Source organism: Betta splendens, chromosome 3, assembly GCF_900634795.4.
Source record: "Betta splendens chromosome 3, fBetSpl5.4, whole genome shotgun sequence".
NCBI classification, from domain to species: Eukaryota; Metazoa; Chordata; class Actinopteri; order Anabantiformes; family Osphronemidae; genus Betta; species Betta splendens.
The window spans coordinates 9,083,309-9,107,918 of record NC_040883.2 but is presented as its reverse complement, the minus strand read 5'-3'; the positions used below and the strand labels follow the sequence as shown (position 1 = coordinate 9,107,918).

Sequence of the window (24,610 nt, the reverse complement as noted above, 5' to 3'; positions counted from 1 at the left end):
GAAGTATTCCTCCCTGCATAATGCAGCGTGATACACGGCCATGTAAAGCACAGAAAGGAGCACACGGCTGAGTCAGCATCTCCACAAATGTAGAAGGCTAAAGAGGATTTATCACAGGGCTGCATATGTTATTACAGCATGCAATAAAACTACATTAGGCATAATATTTTAAGTGTCCGTGCTGTGCGTTGACCCCCTTGTAAACACACAGCTGGTCGGCACGTGCCCACACACAGACGTGCACACACACAAATCCAGCGAGTGCTAGAATGACTAGAGCTGCTAATCTGTCAGTCCCTCTGCCTCCGTCCTTCCCAAACTAATTCAAACTGGACAGCCCACGCTTTGGCTAATCCAACTCTCTGGCATTTACATTTAGAACGCTTTTGGTTTATCAAATCATCCCAACATTGTGGTAAATTCACTTTCCTTAAATCCCCTTTGGAGAGGAGATTAAAATGGTGGAGCAATGCAGGTCATAGGGAAAATAAGAGCAAATTGAAAGGTGTTCATTTGTCAGCTCAGCCGCATTCACAGAAGCCTTATTGTGCCTAAATGCTATTAGTGCTCTTCAGAGAAGCCTTTTCCGGCGGCTGTGGTGGTCTCTGTAATTCCAGGGGACATTTACTAGGCTAGTGAGCCGCACAGGGGTCATCACAGCCTAATGCTCTTCTTTTGTAAAGCCCCCACTGTCCTCACAAACATAATCATCCACATATAATTAGGGACATTCAATATTGAAAACAGTTCAGCACTAATAGTCCTGCATTTGTTATACTATCTAGTTCTGTCCCACTGACACACACCTGCACACACACTCTACTAAACTGCAGGGCTGTTCTGTAACACGAGTAGCTAGAGAAATTCCCAATTATTTCTACCTTTTTTCTATGTTCGATGTTTTTTCTGTGTTTTTCACATTCGCATCTGAATTATTTCAGTGTAAACCAAGAAATGGGCTCATGACGTTACAACTGTCTAGTTTGCCAGATTATCCAACTCCTCTGCTGTGGTACAGTGATATGAATATTATGACCTAGTGAACCAATCAGATCAATAATTGGGTTAAATCTTCAACTGAAGTTAGTAAAATCAAACAAAACTGGAGCGCATTATAATATCACTGTTCCCTTGAGGCAATATGAAAACATTATTAAGACTCTTCTTCTTCTGCCACATGTAGCAATGCTACTCCACATTTATTTCTATTCTGTGACAATGACTAAAAGCAAACAGACTTTATGATACAGTATATGCTGGAAACTGCACATTTGATGGATTCTCATTCTTATAATCTATAAGCTATAACGGAATCACCGATAATGTACAGACAGAGGTTGAATCAAAGATTTGCATTTACTGCATGTTTTGTCCAGTCATCAGGATTGTTCTAGCTCCTCGGTGTCTTCAGACAGGATGAGGTTCTCCGGTGCTGCACTTCACTGGCAACTGGACTTGACATCGTACCATGTGTGAAGTTGACGTCTGTACACAGAGCTCTCCTTCCACAACCTGCAACCGCGTTGTGTTTTCCAAAGCCTGTGTTGGAAATCATGTCCGAGGGTACAGTAATACAGTTTTTGATGTGGGCTGAGCGGCAGCCATCCTTTCATCCTGCTTTGTTTCGTCTGGAGGTGTGCTCTGATACGGCAGTTCCAGGCCCCAGCGCCGTGTCCCGCACTCTGGCATCCTACCAACAGGCTTCACATCCTTCGTGCCCAAACACAGAGGATGATGGAGTCGGACATTTTTTGAGAAGCATCTTTCATCACTCAGACAGCTGATTCCAGACAGACGATTGCAACAGACATTGAGTTCTGTGAAAAGCACTCCATCATGTGGAGATTTAAAGGAGGCCAGTTGATTAAAAATGGCTCATAATCCATCATTTTAATAGAGGTGGGAATCAGCTGTTGGGTACGTTATTATTTTGGGGGTTTATAAAATTATGTCATTCTATTTTAATTTAATACAGCCTTCATTTAACATAATACAACAGTTTGTTGCTGTACAGGCTTCAATTACAAGATCAACCAGGTTATACAGCTAGATACTGTAGTCAACGTACGCATCTGAGAGAAATAATGACAGAAGTGAGTAATAAAGCTGATAATTTTTCCTCTGCAGATCCATTATTGAGATTAAGGACTGTGCTCTTTATTATGGTCTTAGGTGGCTCTGAAAAGAGCCTTTGTGTTTTTTTTTAGATTAGGGCTGGAAGGAGATTAGGGTGTCGGGCTCTGTGGACGTCTGCCAAGATGCTGCACCAGCTGGAGAGGAAAAGTAGGTTGTTAAATTCTCCCTCGCTGACATCGCCTCATTGATGGCATTTTTGCTGCCTGCACTGTTAGTTTGCCTCACTGCTGGATACGGTTCTGCAGACGTGTTGACAAGGCGTGCGTCGCTGTAGAGAATGTGTCATGGATCCAGAATATCCTATCAGCGGCTGGAACAGTTGCATCATGCAGCATTGTTTGCGCTGTTTTTATGATGTTGTAAAACGCTCTATTCCACTGTGGGGTCCTCATCCATCATGAGTCACATCACATTAGGCCAATATTCTCCCCACGCAATGAGTCTGTAATTACTGTACAGGACCTTAATCGTAAAGCACTTACTTATAGAAATGCAAGTAATTAATGCGATTCAGTTCGTAAACAGTTGGCAAGTCAAGAAATGTATCCAAACTGATAAACAAATTATTAACAGACCAAGACTAAGAAACTGTTTTTTATTTTAACAAATAAAAATACGAATTGTCACCACATTCCTCACTTTCAGAAGGAGGAAGCAACTGGTTTCGGGTAAAAGGTCTTAAAGAGCACTGTGTAGTTCCTCATGCGCAGCCAACATTAGTCTCAAAGGCTAATTAGCGAAGCAGCATTTATTCTGGGGTTGGTAGAGCTTAAATGAGCGAATAGTGACCTGGTATGATTGTGTTGACTGTCACTTTCAAGCTGCCATTGTGTTTACACAGACAGTAATTCTAATTTCATTTCTTAGTAGTTCGATCTTTATTTGCTGCTGCTGTCACTTCCACCTCTGCAGCCCCTGCCTTTTTCCTCTCTTTCCTCCTGCCACAGATTATGTTGTCGCTGTGCGTCTGCTCTAAGCAGCCTGACTATAATCTACACTTGGTCAATGTCACGGGCAAGAACAAGCACGAATAAGTCACATGTCTGCAGTCTTCAAGAGGATTTCATTGACAGAGCACAAAAGGAAAGCCAAGGATGTGCACAAATGCGAGTATCACTGCTGGCGTGACCTTCCCAAACACTTCAGCTGAGTCCAAAACATCTTTATAAATAACTCGCACACTCAAGTTGTGCCAAATTGTGCACAAGTGCAGGTTTCCTAATGATGTCTACTAGTGGAGAGTCATAGTCAATATGTGCTGATTCACATGTCCACGCATGGGTGCGTGGTACACATCTGCACATCTGCTCTCTGGTGTGTGTGTGTGTGTGTGTGTGTGTGTGTGTGTGCGTGTGTGTGCAAGCCTGCCCTGCCATCCTTCATGTTATCTCTTCTGACCTTGATTAACCTGGAATCCAATCAGATTTGTGCACAGACCGGAGGGCCTGTCAGATGTGTCAGCTTCAGCTCGCCACAGACTTTACTGCCAGATGTTAACTATGGCAGCTGCCTCACGGTGCTGCAACTATCCCACTGTTAATCTTTCTTTCTGTCTCCAGCCACTTTATCACGGCCCATTCACGGTGGGTTGACTGCACTAATACGCTGCCTCATTGTTTGTACAAAAGGTGGATGTTTATTTGACATATTTTATTGTTACCTCATGAGTTAAGATTCAAAGTCAAGAACAACTGTGATACAATATTTTCACTATATCAATGCTAGTATTATTTCCTTCTGTGTCTGTGCTAAATGTTTAAGCAATCAGACAATACCCCACGGTGAAGAATTGGACCTCTATGATGCCCAAGCGTTTTTGAGAAAAACAGCAGAAACTATTTTTGTATCGTTACTTTTGAGTCTTCTTACTCCACCTTTCATTCAGAATCATGCTTGAGTTTCTTTTCCAGCTTTGTCGTGGTTTTTGTCTACAGGGACCAAAGGAGGAGTACAGATGACAAAAGTTGGAGGAAAGCTGGGTGTAGACACTAGTTTTCATTCTCTGACCTTAATCACCACTTTATCATAATAGAACTATAAAATAACTGTAACCAAGATGTTTTGATCCCGAACCACACTCTTATTGTTGCTTTAAAAACGTATAAAGCAGTCATCAGCCTGTCTCTGTTGGGAAGCTGTGGCTCAGGAGTAACCAGCCATCATTCTTTTGGAAGGCAGGTCGATCCCCAGCTCCTTCTATCCCAATGTGAAAGTCCTTCTGAATCCTGATTCCTCCTCAGGCAGACACTGAAAGCCAATGTATTGTACCTGTCCACAACCACGTTCTACTACGAATTTGTGGGACTGGTCAAAAGCCCTGTTTCTCAGATCAGAAGACCTAAATGCAGAAGTTCATGCATTCTAACACAGCGAGGGGCAAAGACTTACTGTATATATGATTACGCTTTCACACTTTATATGCTGACTGAAATAAAATGAGATGTAAAGTTATAATTTAAGCCAGAATAAAAAAGGAAGACATGAAATCTCACATATACTGTAGAACAAAGCTTTCATAGGAGTTAACTTGGCAGCCAGAGTTAAACACTGACTAGTCTCAATGAGACCCACACAACTCATGATGCAAATCAGAAACCTAATCATATTCATAATCTGCTCAATAAGTGTCCCAGCTGTAGTTGTACAGTAAAACTAACATCAGGATATTGATCCAGAAGCTTTGCTGCCCATTCCTAATAGCACGTAGCAGTTGAGATGAGGTGAAAATCCTCTTGATATTTTGCAGGACATGCTGGGGCTTATGTAAGATCCAGGTTAGTCACATTCTCTTTCCCTCGCCCGGCCTCCGTTAGATGAGATTAACTCAGCAGAGACTCTGCCGCCTCTGCTTCAGTCCGACATGATGTTCGCTCTCTGGCTGCAGAATAATCTGAGCGCTGGATCAGAGTGTGGAAATCGAGTTTTGGCGTAATGCTCTGGGCAGCTGCCTGCTGAGATCTCTATCTAACTTGAGAATTCATGTTTCAGTGACTTGTCATAATATCTTTATATCTTACAATCTCCTGCCGGGGATCTCAAATGACACTCTCACAGGCTGCACAAGAGAATATTCTCCCTTTCCATCCTAATCTTCAACCAGGGCTCGGAGACACTGGAGATACTGTACATTTCCATGAATTAAAATCACTGTAGGCTATAAAGAAAATAACTCAATCACACTTTAAAGCACACTATCCAGTGTGATCTTGAACTTGACCTATATAACAAAAAATATATGGGCCCACAAAGCTTCTGCACTATTTGCATGTTATCCTTTATGCAGATGACACTTCCTATGAACTGTCTGTCAGTAATACTGTTCTTCAGCTAATTAAATGCATCCAAAAATAAATCTAGTTGTTTCAAGGTTCATTTTCTAAACAACCTTGGCTCTTTGTTAACCAATGTCAAACCTGATGAGAGAAGCCAGATCAGAAAACCATTCAGAAGAATTTGTTTACATTTTTCAGTATTTACCCGTATAAGGGGTTAACCTGCATCCATGGTCCTTTTTTTGGGGTCTGCTTCTGTCTTCAAATGTAACATTCTGTATAAACAATAAAAGGCTGGAATTTTTCTTTTGTTTTGTTTTGTGTGTTGTGTTTTAGTGAAATGCACTTTTTCTATTACAGCCAAACTGTATCAGTTGGATAACAATTAAAGCCAACCTACCATATTGGTGTAAGTCCAACAGGTGTAATGTTCCTTTTCATACACACACTGTACACAATCCCATATCTTGTGACTGATTCTGTAGCTTTCAGGTCTACAATGAATGGGCAGTGAAAAAAGAGGGTTTATGTGCTAGTCCTGTCATAATTAACTGTGTGAGCTGGGATGTGCGCTAGCAGCCCTACACAGGACAGATAACTGAAACATGTCTCTCGCTGACATGCCGTGTTTTTAGTGTTTCCTATTACTAGTCTGGTTTATTGAGTTGGTTGGTTCAGGGGTTGATAGTAATAATAATCTGCATGACCCATGAATCTCCTCAACCTCTATCCGTAGTGAAGCAGAGCTGTCCCCGTTTCAACATGCAGTGTAATGAGGATTAATATCAGTAATTTCCTGTTGTGCACGACTCTCCAAGAAATCCATTAACATATGACAATGTTAAAATCTAACTTTTATTACAAAAACAATAAAGCTTCATCTCAACTGCTGTTTGCAAGTTACCAATAAATTTAGTTTGTCTCTTAGAAATGAAATGTCTTACTCTGATCACCATAGATTTAATAAAAAATAAACATTATTGGAGGTGATTAACAACAACTATGGTAAGGTGAGCCTCATCTTAATCAAAATATATCAGCTTATCAATGGACATGGAGTTTACGGAACACGGCTATGGGAACAAAAGTGACTGTTGTTTGTGTATGTAGGAGGGTGATGACACGAGACACTTTGGACTAACACACTGGATGAGCAGTTGCTCTGTATAATGACATGGCTACAGAAAGAAACAGCAGTAATCGACCGGAACATGCTGATGAGATCACCCCTCCTAAACACACACACACACACACACACACACACACACACACACACACACACACACACACACACACACACACACACACACACACACACTGGTCACATGTCTTCCACATAATATAGACAGTGACTATGTTCAAATAAACAGTACGTGTGTTGTTGGATGACCAGGAATTCACAGTGGAGATGCAGGTGTGGAGCGTGTGAGGAGGGCCTTGCATGAAGCGGGTGCAGAGCAGAAGCAGAGCTTCATGTGGCCACGCTGAACAGGCTGTGTGTGGATCATTAGCTATGCTGATTCACTGTAAGCATATTTCTCTTCTCCACACCGTCTACAGTCATGCAGCTTCGCTCCGTGGTTAATGTCTGTGGAGCATCCCTCTTCTCCGCTCCATCCGGCCCCTTCCTTCCACCTCCTCTGTCCATTTCTGTGTTGGTTTCGCTCCCGGCAGTGACGTGTTGCATCAGCATACATCGATTTAATGTGACCCTTTCTCCCTGGTGGGCACTGACTGCTGCTTGTTTGGTTTAGAAAGTGAGAATGTTGCAGGTCAACATGATTTAGGTTGAAGTCTCTTCAGTGAGCCAACAGAAAGGGGAGGATTTTATGGACGAAGAGAAGAGTGATGCAGAGGAGGGGGTCCATGGTGCTCATGGCGCTGGAGCCTGGTTGAAAAATACAGACAGGAAGAAAAGGAAATTCAGCTTTTTGTTTTGTGTTAACAACGCAATCTATCAGAATAATGTAGGTGGGTGGTTCCATAAGCTGCTGTGTATGGTGTAAAATAACTAGTGAAACCCTTGTTCCCATCTAAATAAAAGAAACAAAACACAAATATAATATTATTTATTTTTTTATGAACCAATCAATAACTTAGCAATCATATTAATAAATATAGCATGACTTTGAGATTTTATCTTCTACAGATCATAACATGAGCAAAACAAAGCACGAGCAAGCAAAGAGCAACTCAGACCAGAGTAGCTCTAAATCTAAATAGCAGATCAGAAATGTTCCGACTTTACATGATTACAATTCCTGCCCCCATGTCCTATGTTGGTAGCGCCACAGTCCTACATTTTATTTCCTGCTATGTTTTCAGATCTCACTCACCCAACAAAAAAACAAACAAACATTGCATTTGGTTGATAAATTTGTAGGATTTACTTTGCTGAATGACCCAGAATGTAATACGAGGATATAAGAGTAGTTGTTGTGTGAACCTGGACGCCCCTGCTGCCAGCTGGCCGACCCGGCTCACCTGGTGGACTGGTTGTAGACATCCATGTTTGTCTCTTATCATCTTTTTGTCTTCAATTTGACCCAGATGCCCAAAAAGTCTTCGCATCCCACACAAGTCTAACAAATATGCACCTGCTAATGTTTAAATGCCAGTGTTACATCTCTGTCTCTGTGTAGTAATACTGTCCATGTCATTCTGAATGTGTTTTTCTGACCAAGACTCAAACTTTAGAAGTTAAAAGAAGCAGAGTCAACTGTAGAAGTAACCACTTCAGTAGGAGGCAAAAAACGGGAGCGCCTTATGTCTCGTGTCTCCTACTGTCATCTCACGGACTCACGGACCTAAAACTGTGCATGTTCCACAGCTGGCCCTTCTCGGTCCAGTGTGCTGATCACACTAACACGCTCTGTCAGCAGAGCAATGCAGGGAGCACACTGTAGATCTGTCAATCCATTTACCACACTGACACGTGTGACACTATCGGTATTATCTAATAGAGCTGTGTGTCACCCTCCATAACCTCCCAGTGGTCTCTCTGCTGACTGCCCATGACAACAGCTCCATCTGTTAACAAATCTGCACTTCAACTTCTCGGTGGGAATCATTCAGACAGGCCTGAACAAAATGGGAATTTCTCCCATCATTAGTAATGTGCAAGTATGTTCCTGACAGCTCAATGTTTGAATATTCTGATCTAGGGCTGCAACTAATGACTATTTTGATAATCGATTCATCTGTCCATTATTTTTTTCCATTAATCGAATAAAAAGTGAAGATGATTATTTGATGCTTTGCTTTTTTAGAAAGAGATTTCTAAACTGATAAACTGATTTTTGATTTTTCTCTTAAACAAAACATAAAACTTTAATATCCAAAATAAACAAAATATGAATAAGCAAAGCAAGCATAGAGTTTATTTTCTGCAGCAGCTCCAGTCAACCTGACTGTGGGAGAAAACCCACGAAGACACGGGAGAACACGTAAACTCCACTCCTGGGCTCTTTGTGGCTCTGAGGCAACGGTGACACCACTAAAAACCATGTCGTCATAGTTTAATGCTGCTGCTACATTCAGTGTCTGCACCGTTCTGTTCTGCGGTAGCGCTGTTCGTCACTATCACTAACGAGATGAGGCGCAGCCAACTGACGCTCGCGACACAACAGTTTAAGTAACAAAGTAACTTTTAACACAGCGGCATTTAATAAAGCGTCTTCACGTGAAAATAAACAGCGTTTGTTACCGCTGCTACATTCGGGACACCAGTGTTTCATTCTTACGATCTCCTGTGTCGCTGTAACATTTACAACTCACCAGTCTTTGTTTAATATTAATGCTCATTAAATTAGGGCGCAGTCTTTCTCCTGCGGCCGCTTGGTTTGTTTGCTCTGGCATCTCGCCAGCGGCTGCGTCGTTTTGCTGTCGCGCTGCGCCATAAAATGAGCAGTCCGACTAATCGATAACGGCAAATCATTATTGATCAATTTCCGTCATCGATTATTATCGATTCGTTGTTGCAGCCCTAGTCTGATCATTACGGCTTTACGCAACAGATTTACTCAATACACAACTTAACAATTGCGCCATTGTGTGGATTTAGATCAGGGCTCATACTGCAAAAGGTCTCGACCAGAGTTCTGTTCTTAGGCATTGTTGGGTGATTGTATCTGTGTTTTGGGTCATTTTCCTGTCGGACGATCTATTACCTATGACTGAGACCAAGCTTTCTGACACTAGGCAGCAAACCTCACCACATAATGCTTTGGTAGTCTAGCGGTTTCATTAGAGCCCCAAAGGATTCGAGACACATTGTGCCAGATGCAGCAAAGCAGCCCCACAACGTAACTCTGTCATTGCATATGCTTCTATGTTTTAGCTTTGTCTCATCTGTTGAAAGAACATGCTCCAAGCCTTTTAATGATTCATATTTAACAGTGTAGTCGTCTTCCATCAGGTGCATTTTGGCTCAATAAAGTAAGTAGTAAGTTCAGTGCAGTCACTCTGAGCATTGTGCTCACCTTCCCAGATATTATGGTTACTTACATTTTATTGGCCATAAGATACAGGCCTCGCAGGTTCATCGTGACACAATAATAACACCAAACCTTTAATACATTCACTCAGAGATACTAAAGAATATGACATAAAAGTCTGCACTCTACATTAAAGTCTAGCTCTCAAAATTGGTCCTCACAGAGATATCTACACAAACACACACAAACACAGAGCCCATGCAGATAAGAGACTGGAGCAGCTGTCAAGTCTAATTCTGCTGAGATGCTGAGGTCCTCTGTGTGTCAGTCTGATTCTGTCTCAGTATGTTCCATCTTCCTGTCCTTACCCCAAATCTCATCCCAGCATTTACCGCAATAACCCTGCTGTGGAACAATAAGAGGCCGTATACATCACTGCATATGTTACTGTACCTGCAACGGCTGTCTACATGCTGAGAAATGAATGTGATATTCACTGAGAACACATCAACCCAGCGGGATCTTTTCTGCTGGTATATTCATATGCTAATGCTCTCACTAGTGAGGACAGTTTTCTAATAACCCTGCACAGTTTTTTTTTAATTATTTATTGGGTTTTACTCTTTCCATGGTTAAACAATGGCAGTGTTATAGTTCCGTCTTGTCGCCTGCGGAAGCGCTTTCGTTTATTGTTTTCCTCCTATGCATTTATTCATTTAAAGTCCTTCACATTTCCTCATTTCATTTGATCCCTGCACTAATTACTGTATGATAATCACTTGCACCTGAAGACACAGTATTTACAGTAAGGTCACATGCTGGCTTGTTATTTTTTGTTTGGTACATTACTTGTTATCTTGGTTTTCAGGATTGCTATTTGTTATTTCATATATATTTGTAACATTGTTAACTCATGTACTGCATTTTGTTTTGCTTTGTCGTTCAGACCTTCTGGTTCTTGCCATCTTTGTCTTAACTGCAAATCTGTTTAGTTTGAGTGACCTTAAATTTTTCTCTTGTTTGTTACCTGCCTCAAACAGTGATTCTGTGTTTGCACATGGAAATCTCCTAATTGATAAGTTATGTTATTATAAGGTTTATATTTATTTTGCATATTTAGTTGTCTTGTTTGTAAAATGTGAGATCTATGGGTCCACCCTTTGTTAGTCAGGCTGACATCTTAAGAGAAGTGACTGTAATAAATTTTTAGCCTCAAATAAGTTTTTGAAAATTAGAAAATAGTTTCCCAAAGTATATGACAAAGTTCAACTAGAAAAAATAAAATAATAATAAATAAATAATAATATTAAAAAATAGTCTCCACATGGACTAATATTGAATGGTGTCTACAGTATTTTGTGCGCTTACTCCAGCTTTTAAGTACTGGAGAACTGTTGCTAATGTTCATCATTAGTAAGAGCCTCTACCACTTCCAATGAGAGGAGGAGTTCACCAAGAGACAGACTGAGACACCAACTTCCTGCCTTTGACTCAGCATTAAGCCAACAATGCAGTTACAGTAGATTGTCTAACCCCAAAAACCACAAGGTGATAACACGAGAGATATGAAAGAATATGAGAGAATATACACTGTCAATGAGAGATAAGACCTGTGTGGTTTCCCTGCTTTATGCTGCCTCTTCTTCGCTGTCCACATCACCATTCACATCACTAAGACAAACATTTTGGCACTACATAAATATGTGAGTGAGGCTTCCTTTGATGGACAAACTTCAGAAAGGGACAGATAATTGTTTTACTGAAGTCATGCCAACAGAACACTACACTAAAGTGAAAAGGAAAAGATGAAGTCACTCAAATATCAAGTCAGAGAACCTTTTTCCCACATTCCACAGTCTGACTTGTACCTAAATATAATGGGCAGTTATCATTAAGTAATTCAAATGTTTTTATATTTTGTTATTTATTTATATAAGACACTGTAACCTTACTCTTAGATTATTTTCAAGTGTAAAGGCTTCAAATGGAGCCATCATAAATACACAACATGTTGTCAACTGACTTTAGATGGTTGGTAAAGTAAAGACAACTTGAGACAACAGGGAAACAAGATAGCAAACTTCTGGAAGTAGTTGCTAATTCTCTTATATAATAATATTATATAAGAAAATATATAATAATATAAATTCTTATATAATGACATTGGACAGTAAATATTGCCTAACAACGCCGATGTAGTTATTTGTGGGTCATAATAATCTGCTGTAGAGAGTTGTTGTTTTGGAAAGATCAAATTGCTGAGCTACTGCTGAGCTGCTTGCTGAGCTACACTATCTACTACATAGGTTCCCCGTGCATAAAACAATATAAATATTGAGGCAGTGTATAGAAAGTGTCATTAGGTGCAATGTCATTAGGTGTCAGAATAAAATGTCACATCATGAGGAGCTTTGTCATAAAAAACAGTAATATTTAGTACCGTCAGTTTTTCAGTATTATCTGCAGCAACGATGCTGTGACAACATCTGAACGCAAACACCTTCCTCACATAATAGTTTACAGATTTTGTAGCTGATCAGTATTCACTGAATGCAGCATCAAGTCCAGAATGATGACAGATACACAGGAGTGTGGAGGCTTATCAGTTACTGGTCAATGCCACCAAAGCTCAGATAAAAAAATGAAAATATAGGAGGCAATTTATGTGACTAGACAGCTTATCTTCCTTTCCCCCCATATCCCACCTCCCATATTAATTGTTACTGCCACTCAGTTGAGCGACATTGCAGAAAAGATACTAATGCCAGTATTTTGGAGCCCTTCACAACACTGGCTCTTATCAGTGAGGATGAGGCAGTCAAGCTAAGCATGGACATGAGGCAAATACCTGAAAAATATTCAAAAAAGGTACAATATGGATTTTTTGGGTTCAACAGAAAACAGCTAGTAAGCCATTTAAACAGTCTGAAACAGACTCCAGTCTGTACAGCAGACAATGAATATGATCTGACTATGTTGATTGGTCAACTGTTTTGCTTAAGTACAATAAAGAAAATGATCTAATGTATAGACTTAATGTAATGCATGCTTTAATAATAAACAGAGATATCAGTTGTTAGACTTGTTCTTCTTAAACATGTTCATGTTGTTTATCCTGAAATGACAGTCAATCATATCTGTCTTAGGGACTTAAGCTGAGGTCTAGAACCGTCTGAGTGTGAACTGTCCACTGTATTTTTTTAAATCATATGTAGCCTGTAAATGTGGAACTTTGAACTTTGATGTTAAACAATACAAAGGAGGCAATAACCTTGGGGCATACAGATTTTGCATTTAGTTTTTTCTCTCACTTTACTGTAACATGTACTTAGTATTCTTTCAACTCTTCATTAAACCTAAACCATGTTTGTATGCAGGATGCTATTTACTGAAAGCCCACAGACACAGTACATTTTGCTCTTATATTGTTGCTCCAGAAATAAATTAGGATGTTATTGTGAGTTTATTAAATTCATTTCTCCTTAAGTCAGTCTAGCCTAATAGGGACCTTCATTAGTGGTCATTAAATGGCTTTGAAAGTCATGAAAACAATCCTCCCTAAAAAATACTTACATCTAAAAGACATCATTTTAAATGACATCAGAAATATAGTTTTAGTAAATATGTGAATATTTATTTTCATACAAAATAAGTAAACAATTCAGTATATTTGGTTATTGGTGATAACAAAAATCATTTAAATAATTTAAGTGAAAGTCAGCATAAACAAAATTAGCATTCTATCTACAATGTGGTGTCAAATAACATCAATCCCAACTATGGTCTATTACTGTAGCTGTCCAGTCAGCTGAAATAAGTGGGTAGAAATTAAAACAAATTGATTCATGATTAAATTGAAGCTCTTAATCCCACCAACATGTTCATGTCCATTATGCGGCCAACGCGCTGGATGATCCTTTGTTAGCGACTTCATTAATGTGAGTTTGCACCGAGAGGCTCTGAACATGAGGTGGATTATTAATTGAGCTAAAATTAAAATTGTGAGTGAAAGATGAAGCGGCTAAAGTGTCAACGCTTTGCCATGCGTCAGTGAGCTCATCAAATCAGAAGCCAGTGGCTGGGACCAGAGCGGCTCGAGCAGAGAGGAAGAAGGCAATTAAACACGTTAGGGCTACATCACTGGCTGCACGCTTACACCAACATGTAGTCAGGTTGTCAGTAATTTCATTATTCTAATGAACTGCACTAGTCTATGCTGGCTGGATATTTTGCTACTAGGCTCTGTGCAGAGCTACCGTGAAGGAGACTCGAATCACCTTGGACATTCCAGCTTCACTTCAGGTGATATTTAACAAATACCTCTCATTGTGTGCTGAAGCATCACATCTCAGCTGCATCAGTGGTAATGATAGTTTTCTATTAACATTTTTTATTCTGTCAATATCAAGTGGTAAAATATTGTATAAGACATACTGTATTGATGCCCTTGGGGAAATTGTTCTCTGTATTTGAGCCATACCATCACTGTGGGCCAGTGGGCAGCCACACATGGAGCACACCTGGTGGGATCAAAGTTAATTTGATTCAATTCAATTTTATTAATCACAACATAGTGTGTGGGAAATGTTGTGCTGTCATGACATGCTGTGCCTCTGACTGTGGGTTGTTCATGGGGGGTCATTAAGCATTTGGTTATCAAATAGTGGGGATTTCACTGTGGTGACGATGAGAACATTGTTAAGGATGTAAAAGGGGGTTTACTGCACTCATGTATACAGTATCAAAGAACAGTCAACAGTTCATATGGGGGTTGTAACTGGGTATAAATACAGGCCTTCTGTCCTTATTCCTTCAGTGGAGACTTTGTACATTTGTACATACTGTAGTAAGATGTGTCTTCCGTCCTAGATGTACTGTAATTATGATCCACTCCATGCTAGTAAACTTTGAGACGGTCAAGGTAAGGTTTAAGACCTTACACAAGAAAACCCAACAAATCCAACTACAGCAAGCCTTTAATTTTAATTATTACAATTTGACAGCAACACGAGAAAGAAATGTCCAGCAGAACCTCCAGCATCTGACTCTCAAATGGGCTCGAACTGGCGACACTCTACCCATAGAGCTACCAGCCCACCCTACTTGACCTATAATGGAATAAAACAGTAGATCTATGTAGGAATTTTGTTATGTATGTTCCATATGCATTGGCACTAGTAGAGAACAAAGGCAATGGAAAATATAAATATTCACATCAAATGCAAAATGAATAGGCAGGAACAAACCTGTCCTACAATATGAAATTTCAGATCAATCAGTGTCATCATCAGTCAGCTGGTGAAACAAGTCATAAAGGGTTGGGTCTTTATGGAGATGCAAAACTTGCATCGGGTGAAAAAATAATGACAGGCACAAAGAACTACAGAATGTATCCCAGGCATGACCCACTTCAGCTGAGTGAATAAAACACTGGCACCGCTGAGTGTTCTTTTATGTTTTAAGACAGATCTAAACTGCAACTCCTAAACCATGGGCTCGCTGCAGACACCTAGTGTTGACATTTGTTGGTTTTCCAAGTTGGTGTCATTCACATCACATTTCCTGACCATTTTGCCAAGAAAACATGGAGCAAACAGTGCCATTTAATCTGACTACAGTATTTCTTGTAAACCAAGGGGATTACTTGCAGGACTACCCAGAGGTTTTGCTGGTGCGATGCCCAGTTGATACATACAGTAACGGACCTTATATAACAAACTTTATAAATTTTATACTCTTGAACCTATTGGATCTAAACAATAGAGCGTCACATTAACCAGGATGCAGCTGTGATTTCATTATGTACCATCCACCACATTCCCTGTGCCTTAATTAGCCACTCGAGTAATACTGTGCCTGTAAAGGTTTGTTCTGAAGGCTAAATCAACAAATTCTTTGAAATTAGTTTACTTTCATTAAAGTGAGAGCTTGATCTCCAGGTCTGCATCTTGTCTAGCCAAACACGAGACAACTAATCAGGGGCAGCTGATAACGTGCCAAACAATCTTGCCAATCTTTCCTGGCTATTCCACCTTCTCAATTTGTTATTTATCTGATTACAAAGCAACAAATCACAGCCTGATCACTTACTTTCAAAGACAAATAAAAATTGGTTGAATGTATTTTTCCTAAAGCAAACAAGCATCAGTCTCCCTTAGTCCTTAGGATCATCTGCTGTGGAGCCATACATTCACATTTATACAGTGAGTGTACTGTAAATGTGTTTTACTCTCTGGGATCAGTTGATGAACACGACTAGCCAATATATGATAGCATAATCTCTAGAAATGATTTTTTTTTAGTTAAAGTAAAATCTTTGTGGTTTTACTATGGCTGAGATTTCAGATACGATTAATAACCCACATAAAACAAAGCTCAAAATATATATAGATAGATGTTAATAACACAAATGATGCAATGATACAAATACTGTATGAACACAGTGTGGTCATGGCTACCATGAATGCATTATTATTAATTAATAACAATAATAATTGGCCATATATTGTGAAGAACACTGTATTAGCAGTGGTAGTAGACATGCATTCGGAAGTCTTATCTCTGAATGTAAAATTGATGAATTGCTGAAACAGAAGCCTGAGGCGCTTTCTGGATTTTTTAGTTTCATTCTTTTGTTTCTTTTTCTTTCATTCTCATGTTTTTAAAGGCTGTAAATAGCTACTGTAAGAGATAAGATCATCATGGTGCTGTGGGTGTACTGTTAAACAATCCTCCACCACTAACATGCTGACATCCTTTTGTAAAACACACTCATCAAGGATCAACAATTAAGCCTGAGGTCTATAATATAAATATCCTGATTATTAACACTACTCTTATTTTCATTCAACTCAAAAAACTATTCCTGCAACATTTTGTCATCTGACAGCTGATTAAATAAATGTGACTTCATTAAAGGCGCGGTAAGAGGCATTAGGCAATGGGGCCAAACAATCCAATAGCTGATAGCTTGACTCTGAGCTTTATATGCTGCGTCAGTAATCGTCCAAAATACAACCACCAGATGTAGGTTACATAAATGAACAATGGACGCATGGCCTCGCAACCTCTGTCTTAATCACTGGTTTGGTTTTGGTTGGAGGCTTACTTCAGAGACAGACACACACAAAAGGATGATGTAGTCATGGGTGTGGATTTGTTGTGGTTTATGTGGTGCTGGGAGTCCAACTCCCCTGCAGGACAACTGAGCTAAAGCAACCTGACAAGTGGCCGTTTCGGTGGCGACTGTTTCTTTTGTCCTTCACTGCACCGGCGCGCCTGGATTCCTCCACAGGGTTCCCTCATTACGACGGCGCGCTCCGAGCACAGGCAGCTGTCTCCAAACAAACTGCGTTGTTAGTACCTGTCCTGATTAAGCCCAACACAGCGCTGTTTCCAAGTGCTTCCAAGTGCCTGCCATCACTCACAGAGATGAGCGCACATTACTTCAGCTCTGCTGAAGGAAACACATCACATTTGTTTTGGCGAACACTTATTAAAGTGTTCTGCCAAAACAAATGTCTGTATGTTGTAGTATCTGTACTCGAACAATTTGTAAATCACACACACTGTGGCCTCAAGTGAAGATTAAATGAGGCTAATCTGCTGCTTTGATCATTCTGATTTACACTTGAAAGCAGAGTCAAATGTTCACTATTTCTTGCTGGTTCTTGCTAATACTATCTAGTAATAAGCATAGAAAATAAGGCTAAAGGAGATTAAATGCACATGTATCAAACTATTCAAATATTGCACTGCTGATGCAGGATGCCAGCAATGATTTCACTAGTGGAGGCCTGAATGGCTGCATTTTCTATGATGTTTTAGTCTGAGTCTTCTTTCCAGACACCCCCCAGTCTTTTCAGACAGCTTGAATAGAAGGCTGCACATCCACGTAGGAGCTGCGGCATTAATGTTGATAACGTCTTCTCCCTTGTCCCTGTGAGAAGCCTTTGAATAACTGATCAAAGCTATGCGAACAGTGGACCGAGACTCCCTTAGACTTGTGAAATGACACAGCAGCCTCACACAGAGAACAGCAGACATCAGGCCTTTCACAGATATCAACTTTAATACCCCCAGCACCTCTGACAAGCCCCTGTCACTCAGCTACTGTACATAATCCCAGCATGTGGACGTGTAAATGCTGGAGTCAGCCAAAGAATAAGCACACATCCTCTCCACACGTGCTGTGGAGTCCTGCACAGTAACTGCGACAGGAGCATCACTGACTCCTCCCTGTGTCGGCAGCATCAGCCCGACAAGCTTCCACTAGACTTTTAATTATTCACAAGTGTGATTCATTGAGAAGAAGTGGGACAGGGAGAAACGCATCAGAGGGGTAAATAACAACTCTCCACTCTAGCCCACTCCACCTCTCCTCACCATATGCCAAGCCGCTAGCAGAGATAGTCATAACAAGGCATTACACCTGCCTACACAAGAATGCTGGCAGTTCTGGCAGCGTGACGTGCGACCACACATTTATATCCAAGCATTATACAGTTAAATATCATAATTTGTCGAGGGAGTTGTAAAAGGTTTTCACAGAAGTGTTTTCTGGCACTGCTCAGACATCCTGAAGCTAATAACCGTACACAGTGTGTCTCTGGGGGCAGATTAGGAGGATGACTCGATTTCTCCCACTGTTTGGAAAGGCGGGGGTGCACCCTGGACAGGTCGCCAGTCCATCACAGGGCCACATGTAGAGACAGGCCGGCTCACTCTCACACACAACACTAAGGGCAGGGTAGAAGCTAACTGCATGTCTTTGGACTGTGGGAGAAAATCCACACAGATAAGAGGAAAACATGCGCACTTCACACAGAAACATCCCTGGAATGTCGGAATCAAATCCAGCACATTTACAATCAATTAACTACAACTACAGTGGATGATGAAATCACAAAAAAGTGCAAACCCAGAACAGGAAACTCCAGGTCTTGGGTGAATTCCGCAAAAAGACAAGTCAGGAGTTGAACCTTATAAAACGTAGTGGCAGATGCAGATGGTGGCTGCTCACTGTGCACCCTCCACAGACATAAATAGATAAATAGCAGAGCGCTTCCTCAGTTTTCCATTAGTAAGACGGACAGACCAGCACAGCCGTTACTGTACCTACATTTTTCTAACCTGTCTGTAAATTACAGGTGTTTTTTTTTCTCTTCTACCTCCACTAGGGGTCACTGTGGCCCTGTTTCGCCTCCACCCACACTCACATCCACCCCCCCACGTACTATCACTAACTCACCAGCTCCGTGCTGCTTTCGGAGGATGGCTGTGTTCCCTGGCAGCGGGGAGGCTGACGACTTGGCCGCTGAGGAGGAGGTGGTGGTGGATGAGATAGAGGGGAGGAGTCCGGGCTGGGCCTGCTGAGGCACCTGGTGCTTCCCCTGCCCTAACCTCTGCCCCCCCGCCAGACTCTGGCTGGGCTCCGACGTGGCCCTGCCTGCTGCGCCTCCTCCCAGCACCGTGTTGGCATTCCTTAATGTCCAGCGGTTTTGGATGTGAGAGACAGCCTCCTCGGCCACCATGCCGTCGCCCGGCGTTACGTGCAGCGCGGCATGGACTGTAAATTCCTGAGTCTCATCAGCCCACAGGTCAGACACGCGGCACTCGTACACGCCCTCATCCTCTTTCTTCACCTTGGACAGACTGAGGCGGTGCGAGATGGCGTTACCCTGAACGCGCACAGTCTGGAAAAACAATAAACAAATAATTACGAGACACATTCATCATCAGGTTAATGAGTGTTACTTCATGTATCATGATTATAGCGTTGAAGGCGCAGGCATTGCAAAGGCACCAAGTCATGACCATGTATTAGCTGCTCAGCAGACCAACACATTGGTTCTTACTTGGCCTCAATTATCCTTAATAAGGGCATAAGGGCATACTTCAACAGCACAAAGTAGACATATTACAGGCTTACAGTGTGTTTAGCACTGGCATTAAAAAGGCCTAAAATCATAATAAGATGAAAAGGCAGGATTCAATTCAAAAGCAAACTCTGTAGAAATACATTTATTAACACATTTATTTTGATAGAAAATGCTAAATATATATTATATATATATTTATATATACATATATATAATCAACTCTTCACAAGCAGATAGAAAATGGACACTCACACTAATTTTTGTGGCTTCCCTTGGCACCACCTGAAAAGACAGAACAGTGAACTGCATGTATGTTCATCAAAACAGTGAACTAACTGCACGTGTGTTCATCAAGACAGTGAACTGCATGTATGTTAATCAGAGAGAGACCGAGAGAGGGGGAGAGGGGAAAAGGCACGAGCAGAACTGCGTGTATACGTTCCTCAAAGCCGCCATTGATGGCCTCTCTCTCTCTCTCGCCCGTTCCCCTGCTTCATCTACCCCCACTGCATGTTTTAACGCGCTTAAATCACCAGGGGAAATGCCGCAGATCTGATTGTCCCCCGACTCCTCCGCTGACTGAAACAGACTGATTTGTCATACTGAGGGGAAAACTAATTCCCCCTCTGCATCCTGCCACAATATCCTGTCATGGAGTTGTTTCATTTTTTTATTTTTGGAGCGCGGGGCCTGAGAGGAATGCAATGGTGTAGAGAACCAACAAGTGGCCCTTCCTGCAGCGACTCCCCGTAAACCCAGTGTGATGCCCACGGCCGCATGGAGACTGACACAATGCTGCAGCCAAGGTCAGACACGAGTCACGACGACGGTCAGCGTGAGGGGCGACAACCTGCGGGACGCGAAAGCAGCGGGGGTCGTCTCTCCCCGTGGGACGGAGATCGGGGCGAGGCCGGGGGAGCGGCCACCGGCGGCGCACGCGCGCGCGTGGATCGACGTGTGCGCGTTACGTAATGAAGTCATGTTGCAGTTACCTTGGCCCTGTTGGCTGGAGCGCTGATCTGCAGCTCGTGGGGCAGCTCTTTAGACACGTCCTCCTTCAGGTACCACCACTGGATCTCCAGGGCCATGGGCGTCGCACCGACGGCCTTGAAGGCGCAGGGCATCTCCACATCCTCTCCCTCCCCCACACTCACATCCTTAGGGACCTCGGTAAACGCAGCTTTGGTCGTATGCAGGGGGAGACAGCAGAGGCATAGAATAATGAGTGGCAGTGCTGCTCCAGACTGAGGCCACAGAGAATGGCCTGTTTTTTTTTTGTTTTGTTTTTTTTGGGGGGGTCGTTTTCACAACATCATGCAGACTTACTCTTTAACCTCCCTCTTAGTCCCATTAACTGTGATTTATGGACTGAGCCGCTTTTATTGGAGCACCTGTGACCTATAATCCGCCCGAGGCTTTATTTGACAAAATAATCAATGTGCCTCTTTTTTCATGCTGCTGTGACACGGGCACCGTTGGGTCGGAGCCGCAGCGTCGTCTCTGTACAATATTCCTTCAGGAGAAACGCGCACACAGGTGGTCACTTACCATTTGCACAAATCATAAATGGCGAAGTGAGAATGAAGTAGTAAAGGAGGCTGCAGAGTCCGGTTGTATCCATGTCACAGCGAGGCTCGTCACGCTCGGACATCAGACGGTCATCGGACCTGGACGTGACGTTAACTGCCGCTCGGATAACTCCAACGCATCCACACTCAGCCCGGCAGCACGTGCAATCCGACGGCGAGATGGAGCATAATAAAAACCACAAGTCCGCGCGGACGCAGCAAGAAGTGCAATAATTCGAGCGCGGAGAAGTCAAGGAAGTGATGTTAATCCCTCGGCGGCAGCGGCGCTCGCCTTTATTCCCCGCTGAGCGTCGTCTGGAAGTAGAAGCCGAACTTCCCGGACAGCGGCGCAGACGCGGTCTTCATCATCCCGCCGATTCCCTGGCGAAGGAAAGCTCTCTCGGGCTCCGCGCGAACACCCATCACATTACCGGCTCGTGTGTGAGCGCGTGAGACCGCCGCGGAGCCGGACGGGCCGCGACTTCCGCCTGACAGTGACACGCGAGCGTCCGCTCGCGCCTCTCTCCGCCGCTTCCCCGGTGACTGCTCGCCGCTGACCCGGAGCCTTCCTTAGGTTTGGAATGGTGTGCGTCGCGAGCGCATCGCGAGGAGGCGCGAAGAGCAGAGGTCTGCGCGCGCGCCCCCTCCCCCGTCCCCCCCCTCCCTCGCTCGCTCGCTCGCTCGCTCTCTCCACCGTTCACGTCCCACTGCTCTCAGCTTCCAGACAGTAAACATTTTCCCCCCCTTTTCACTTATGAAAAAAAAACACAAACCGCAAGCACGCGCGCGCACGCAGCGGGCACACAGCAAACATTCTGTCAAGTGACGCAGCTACTGTACTGTATATATCCGAGCTGCTGTTTTAAATGAAGGGCATCAAGATAATCTATAGAGTGCCTCATACAGACAGCTTGAGAGGCTTAATTCAGATTAAATCCTCCATCTGATTCAAATACCGCTCTATGAAAGCAGAAAGTGCTCAGGCTTCTATGATCACTTTCATCATATACTGTTGTGTGACTGGCATTTTAAGCACTTCCTGCACTTGCGTGAAAGTGTTTGATGCATAACAGTTGGCATAATATATGAAACGTAGTTATAAATAATCAAGGCAACATGATTCCAAATCAAATGTTTTCCTTTTCTTGTGTCAGTGCTCAAGTAAAGACCACACACATAAAAATGCATTGAGTTAGAGGACTGATATAGAGGATATGTTCTAAACCCCAATCAACTCCAAAAGAGATGTTTCTTAATTATTATAGTGTATTTACAGTAGAAGAAATGTGCATTGTTTTTCTGCATGAATTTAAAATAAAACTTGAAATGAAACAAAATGTTCAGGTCCTGGAGTAGTTCAGACCCATTATGGTGCCCAGTTACACAAACATGAAAATAAACAAATTGAATTTAATTGGTTCAAAAAGAATACTTCTTTTACACTGGATTGCAATTTTGGTCTTTGCCTCCTTTTAAATGGGAACTTTTCTGGAAGCAGTGTTTATACATTCACCCGCTCTCCTATCACTTGCCCTTGTGAAGGTTGCTGGGGTGCTGATGCCAATCCCAGGTGTTAATCGGCAGGAGGTGAGTTACACCCTTGACATGTCGACATGTTAAAAAAAAGCAACATTTAGAAGAGTTAGCATGGATATTAAACATAAATCCACGAGCTACTTAATCTGTGACGTCTGTACAGCACATCCAACAATGGGGCCATTTTCTCGTGAGCGCGGTCTCACGTTGATCGTCTGGTCAGATCTAGAAAGTTAATGAGTGGCAACGGAGGAAATCCAGCTTCCAGCTGAGTTTGTCATGAGTGGTCTTTGGAGTGAACCTGAGGTCTGGCTGCGGGATGACAGACAGACCCTATGTCAATAAGGAGCACAATTCTGAAAGGAGCATTCTGGGACAGGATTGGACTAATTAACAAAATGTGAAATACTGTAAGTGCCTAAATACACCCTAAAGTCAAATAAATGTACCAGAGTGTCTAAACAGAAAATTTACATAATAGAGGCCCTTTAAAAAGACCTACAGCAGCAACAATGTTACTTCTTTATTTTTTTTGTCTGTTCTGTTTTTTTGGCAGTTCAACAAGCAGCATAAGCTGAATGTCATATTGTGATGGACAGTTTTGCTTTTTCAAGAGGAGTATATAAATAATACATATACATATACTCCTCTTGATTAATGTTTTATGTTTGTTTCTATTAGTCTTTTTGAAATATTTGGGATGACATGAAGTTGGTGGACAGGTTGAGTGCGTGCGCGTGTGAGTGTGGGGGGGGGGGGTCTGCAACCAGCTGCTCAAACCAAATAAATCAATGAGGCAAAACAATCAAATATGAATAGGCACAAACAAATAGAAAGAAATTAGAAGAAGTGATTTCATTAATGAAACAAAGCAAGCACAATAATAACTAAATAACCCCCCCCCATCACTCCCCCCGGTGGGTCAGCCCAAGAGAATGAAGCCCAAGGACCCATGGTCCATAGGGAACCCAGCAGGGGAAGCCCCCGTGCCAGAAGAGGGACCCTGCCCCCAGTCCACCCTCTTAGATAAACACACACACACACACGCACACACGCACACACACGCACACAAGCACACACGCACACACACACCATTCACTTATTCCCATTCATGGGGAGGGTAGGTCTCTGACAGGCAGGGCCCGCAGCACCTCTTGAGCCTTGCCCCCCCCATCCAGGGAGAAGCAGGAGGGCGGTGAGAAAGGCACCCCGGGGCCATGCAGCCCAGCTGTGTGGGTCGTGTGAGTGTGTGGAACCAGAGTGGGGGAGACTTCCAGGAGCTTGACCGCTGGCTGATGATGTGTCTCCTGGACAGTGCCCCCTGCCCTAGATGGCCTCACCTCCAGGCCCCAGTTAAAGAGACCACCCCCCAGCCCTAAATGTACGTGCATGTGATTAGGTATGAGGAATTTTGGAAGACGACCAGTTCCCTGAGGGGTCCAGCAGACAGAGCCAACAAACCGAGTCCACCAGGGAGGCAGCCTCCAGAGTCCTGCATGAATGTGCATGACTAATGCAGTTAAACCTGAGGAGCATCCTACTTTGGGAGGATTGGTGGGTGAGACAGCTTCCCAGTAGGCCTCCAGTCCCTCCATCTCACAGACCTAAGTAGTGAAGCAAGGCATCGGGGTGTCGGGTAACAGGGGTGCAGGACCCAAACTCACAGCATAGACAGGTCTCAGTTTGTGGAGTTTTAATAAACACAGGTTGGTCAGACGGGTGCAGGTTGGTACACAAGCAGAGTGACAGCACAGACTAGGGTGAGGCAAATGTCAGTCTAA

The 24,610-nt window shown here is 42.7% G+C and overlaps 1 protein-coding gene across 1 annotated transcript; it reads right to left on the bottom strand.

Moving 5' to 3' along the window:
- Window positions 1-6,241: 6,241 nt before the first annotated feature.
- On the bottom strand, window positions 6,242-21,945 carry vstm2b (V-set and transmembrane domain containing 2B). Its single transcript, XM_029145031.3, has 5 exons — window positions 21,274-21,945; window positions 20,718-20,905; window positions 19,978-20,007; window positions 19,095-19,539; window positions 6,242-7,296 (listed from the first exon to the last, which is right to left on the bottom strand). The coding sequence occupies exons 1-5, from the start codon at window positions 21,374-21,376 to the stop codon at window positions 7,208-7,210; spliced, it is 855 nt and encodes a 284-aa protein (XP_029000864.1). The 5' UTR covers window positions 21,377-21,945; the 3' UTR covers window positions 6,242-7,207.
- Between the last annotated feature and the right edge of the window lie 2,665 nt (window positions 21,946-24,610).

Excerpts from the sequence above, each read along its gene's own strand:
- vstm2b (XM_029145031.3), bottom strand. The coding sequence starts at position 21,376 with ATGTCCGAGCGTGACGAGCCTCGCTGTGACATGGATACAACCGGACTC. Across the intron at positions 20,008-20,717 it reads CTCCAGCCAACAGGGCCAAG|GTGGTGCCAAGGGAAGCCAC; the intron begins GTAACTGCAACA and ends CTGTCTTTTCAG. Across the intron at positions 19,540-19,977 it reads GGGAAGCCACAAAAATTAGT|ACTGTGCGCGTTCAGGGTAA; the intron begins GTGAGTGTCCAT and ends TTGTTTTTCCAG.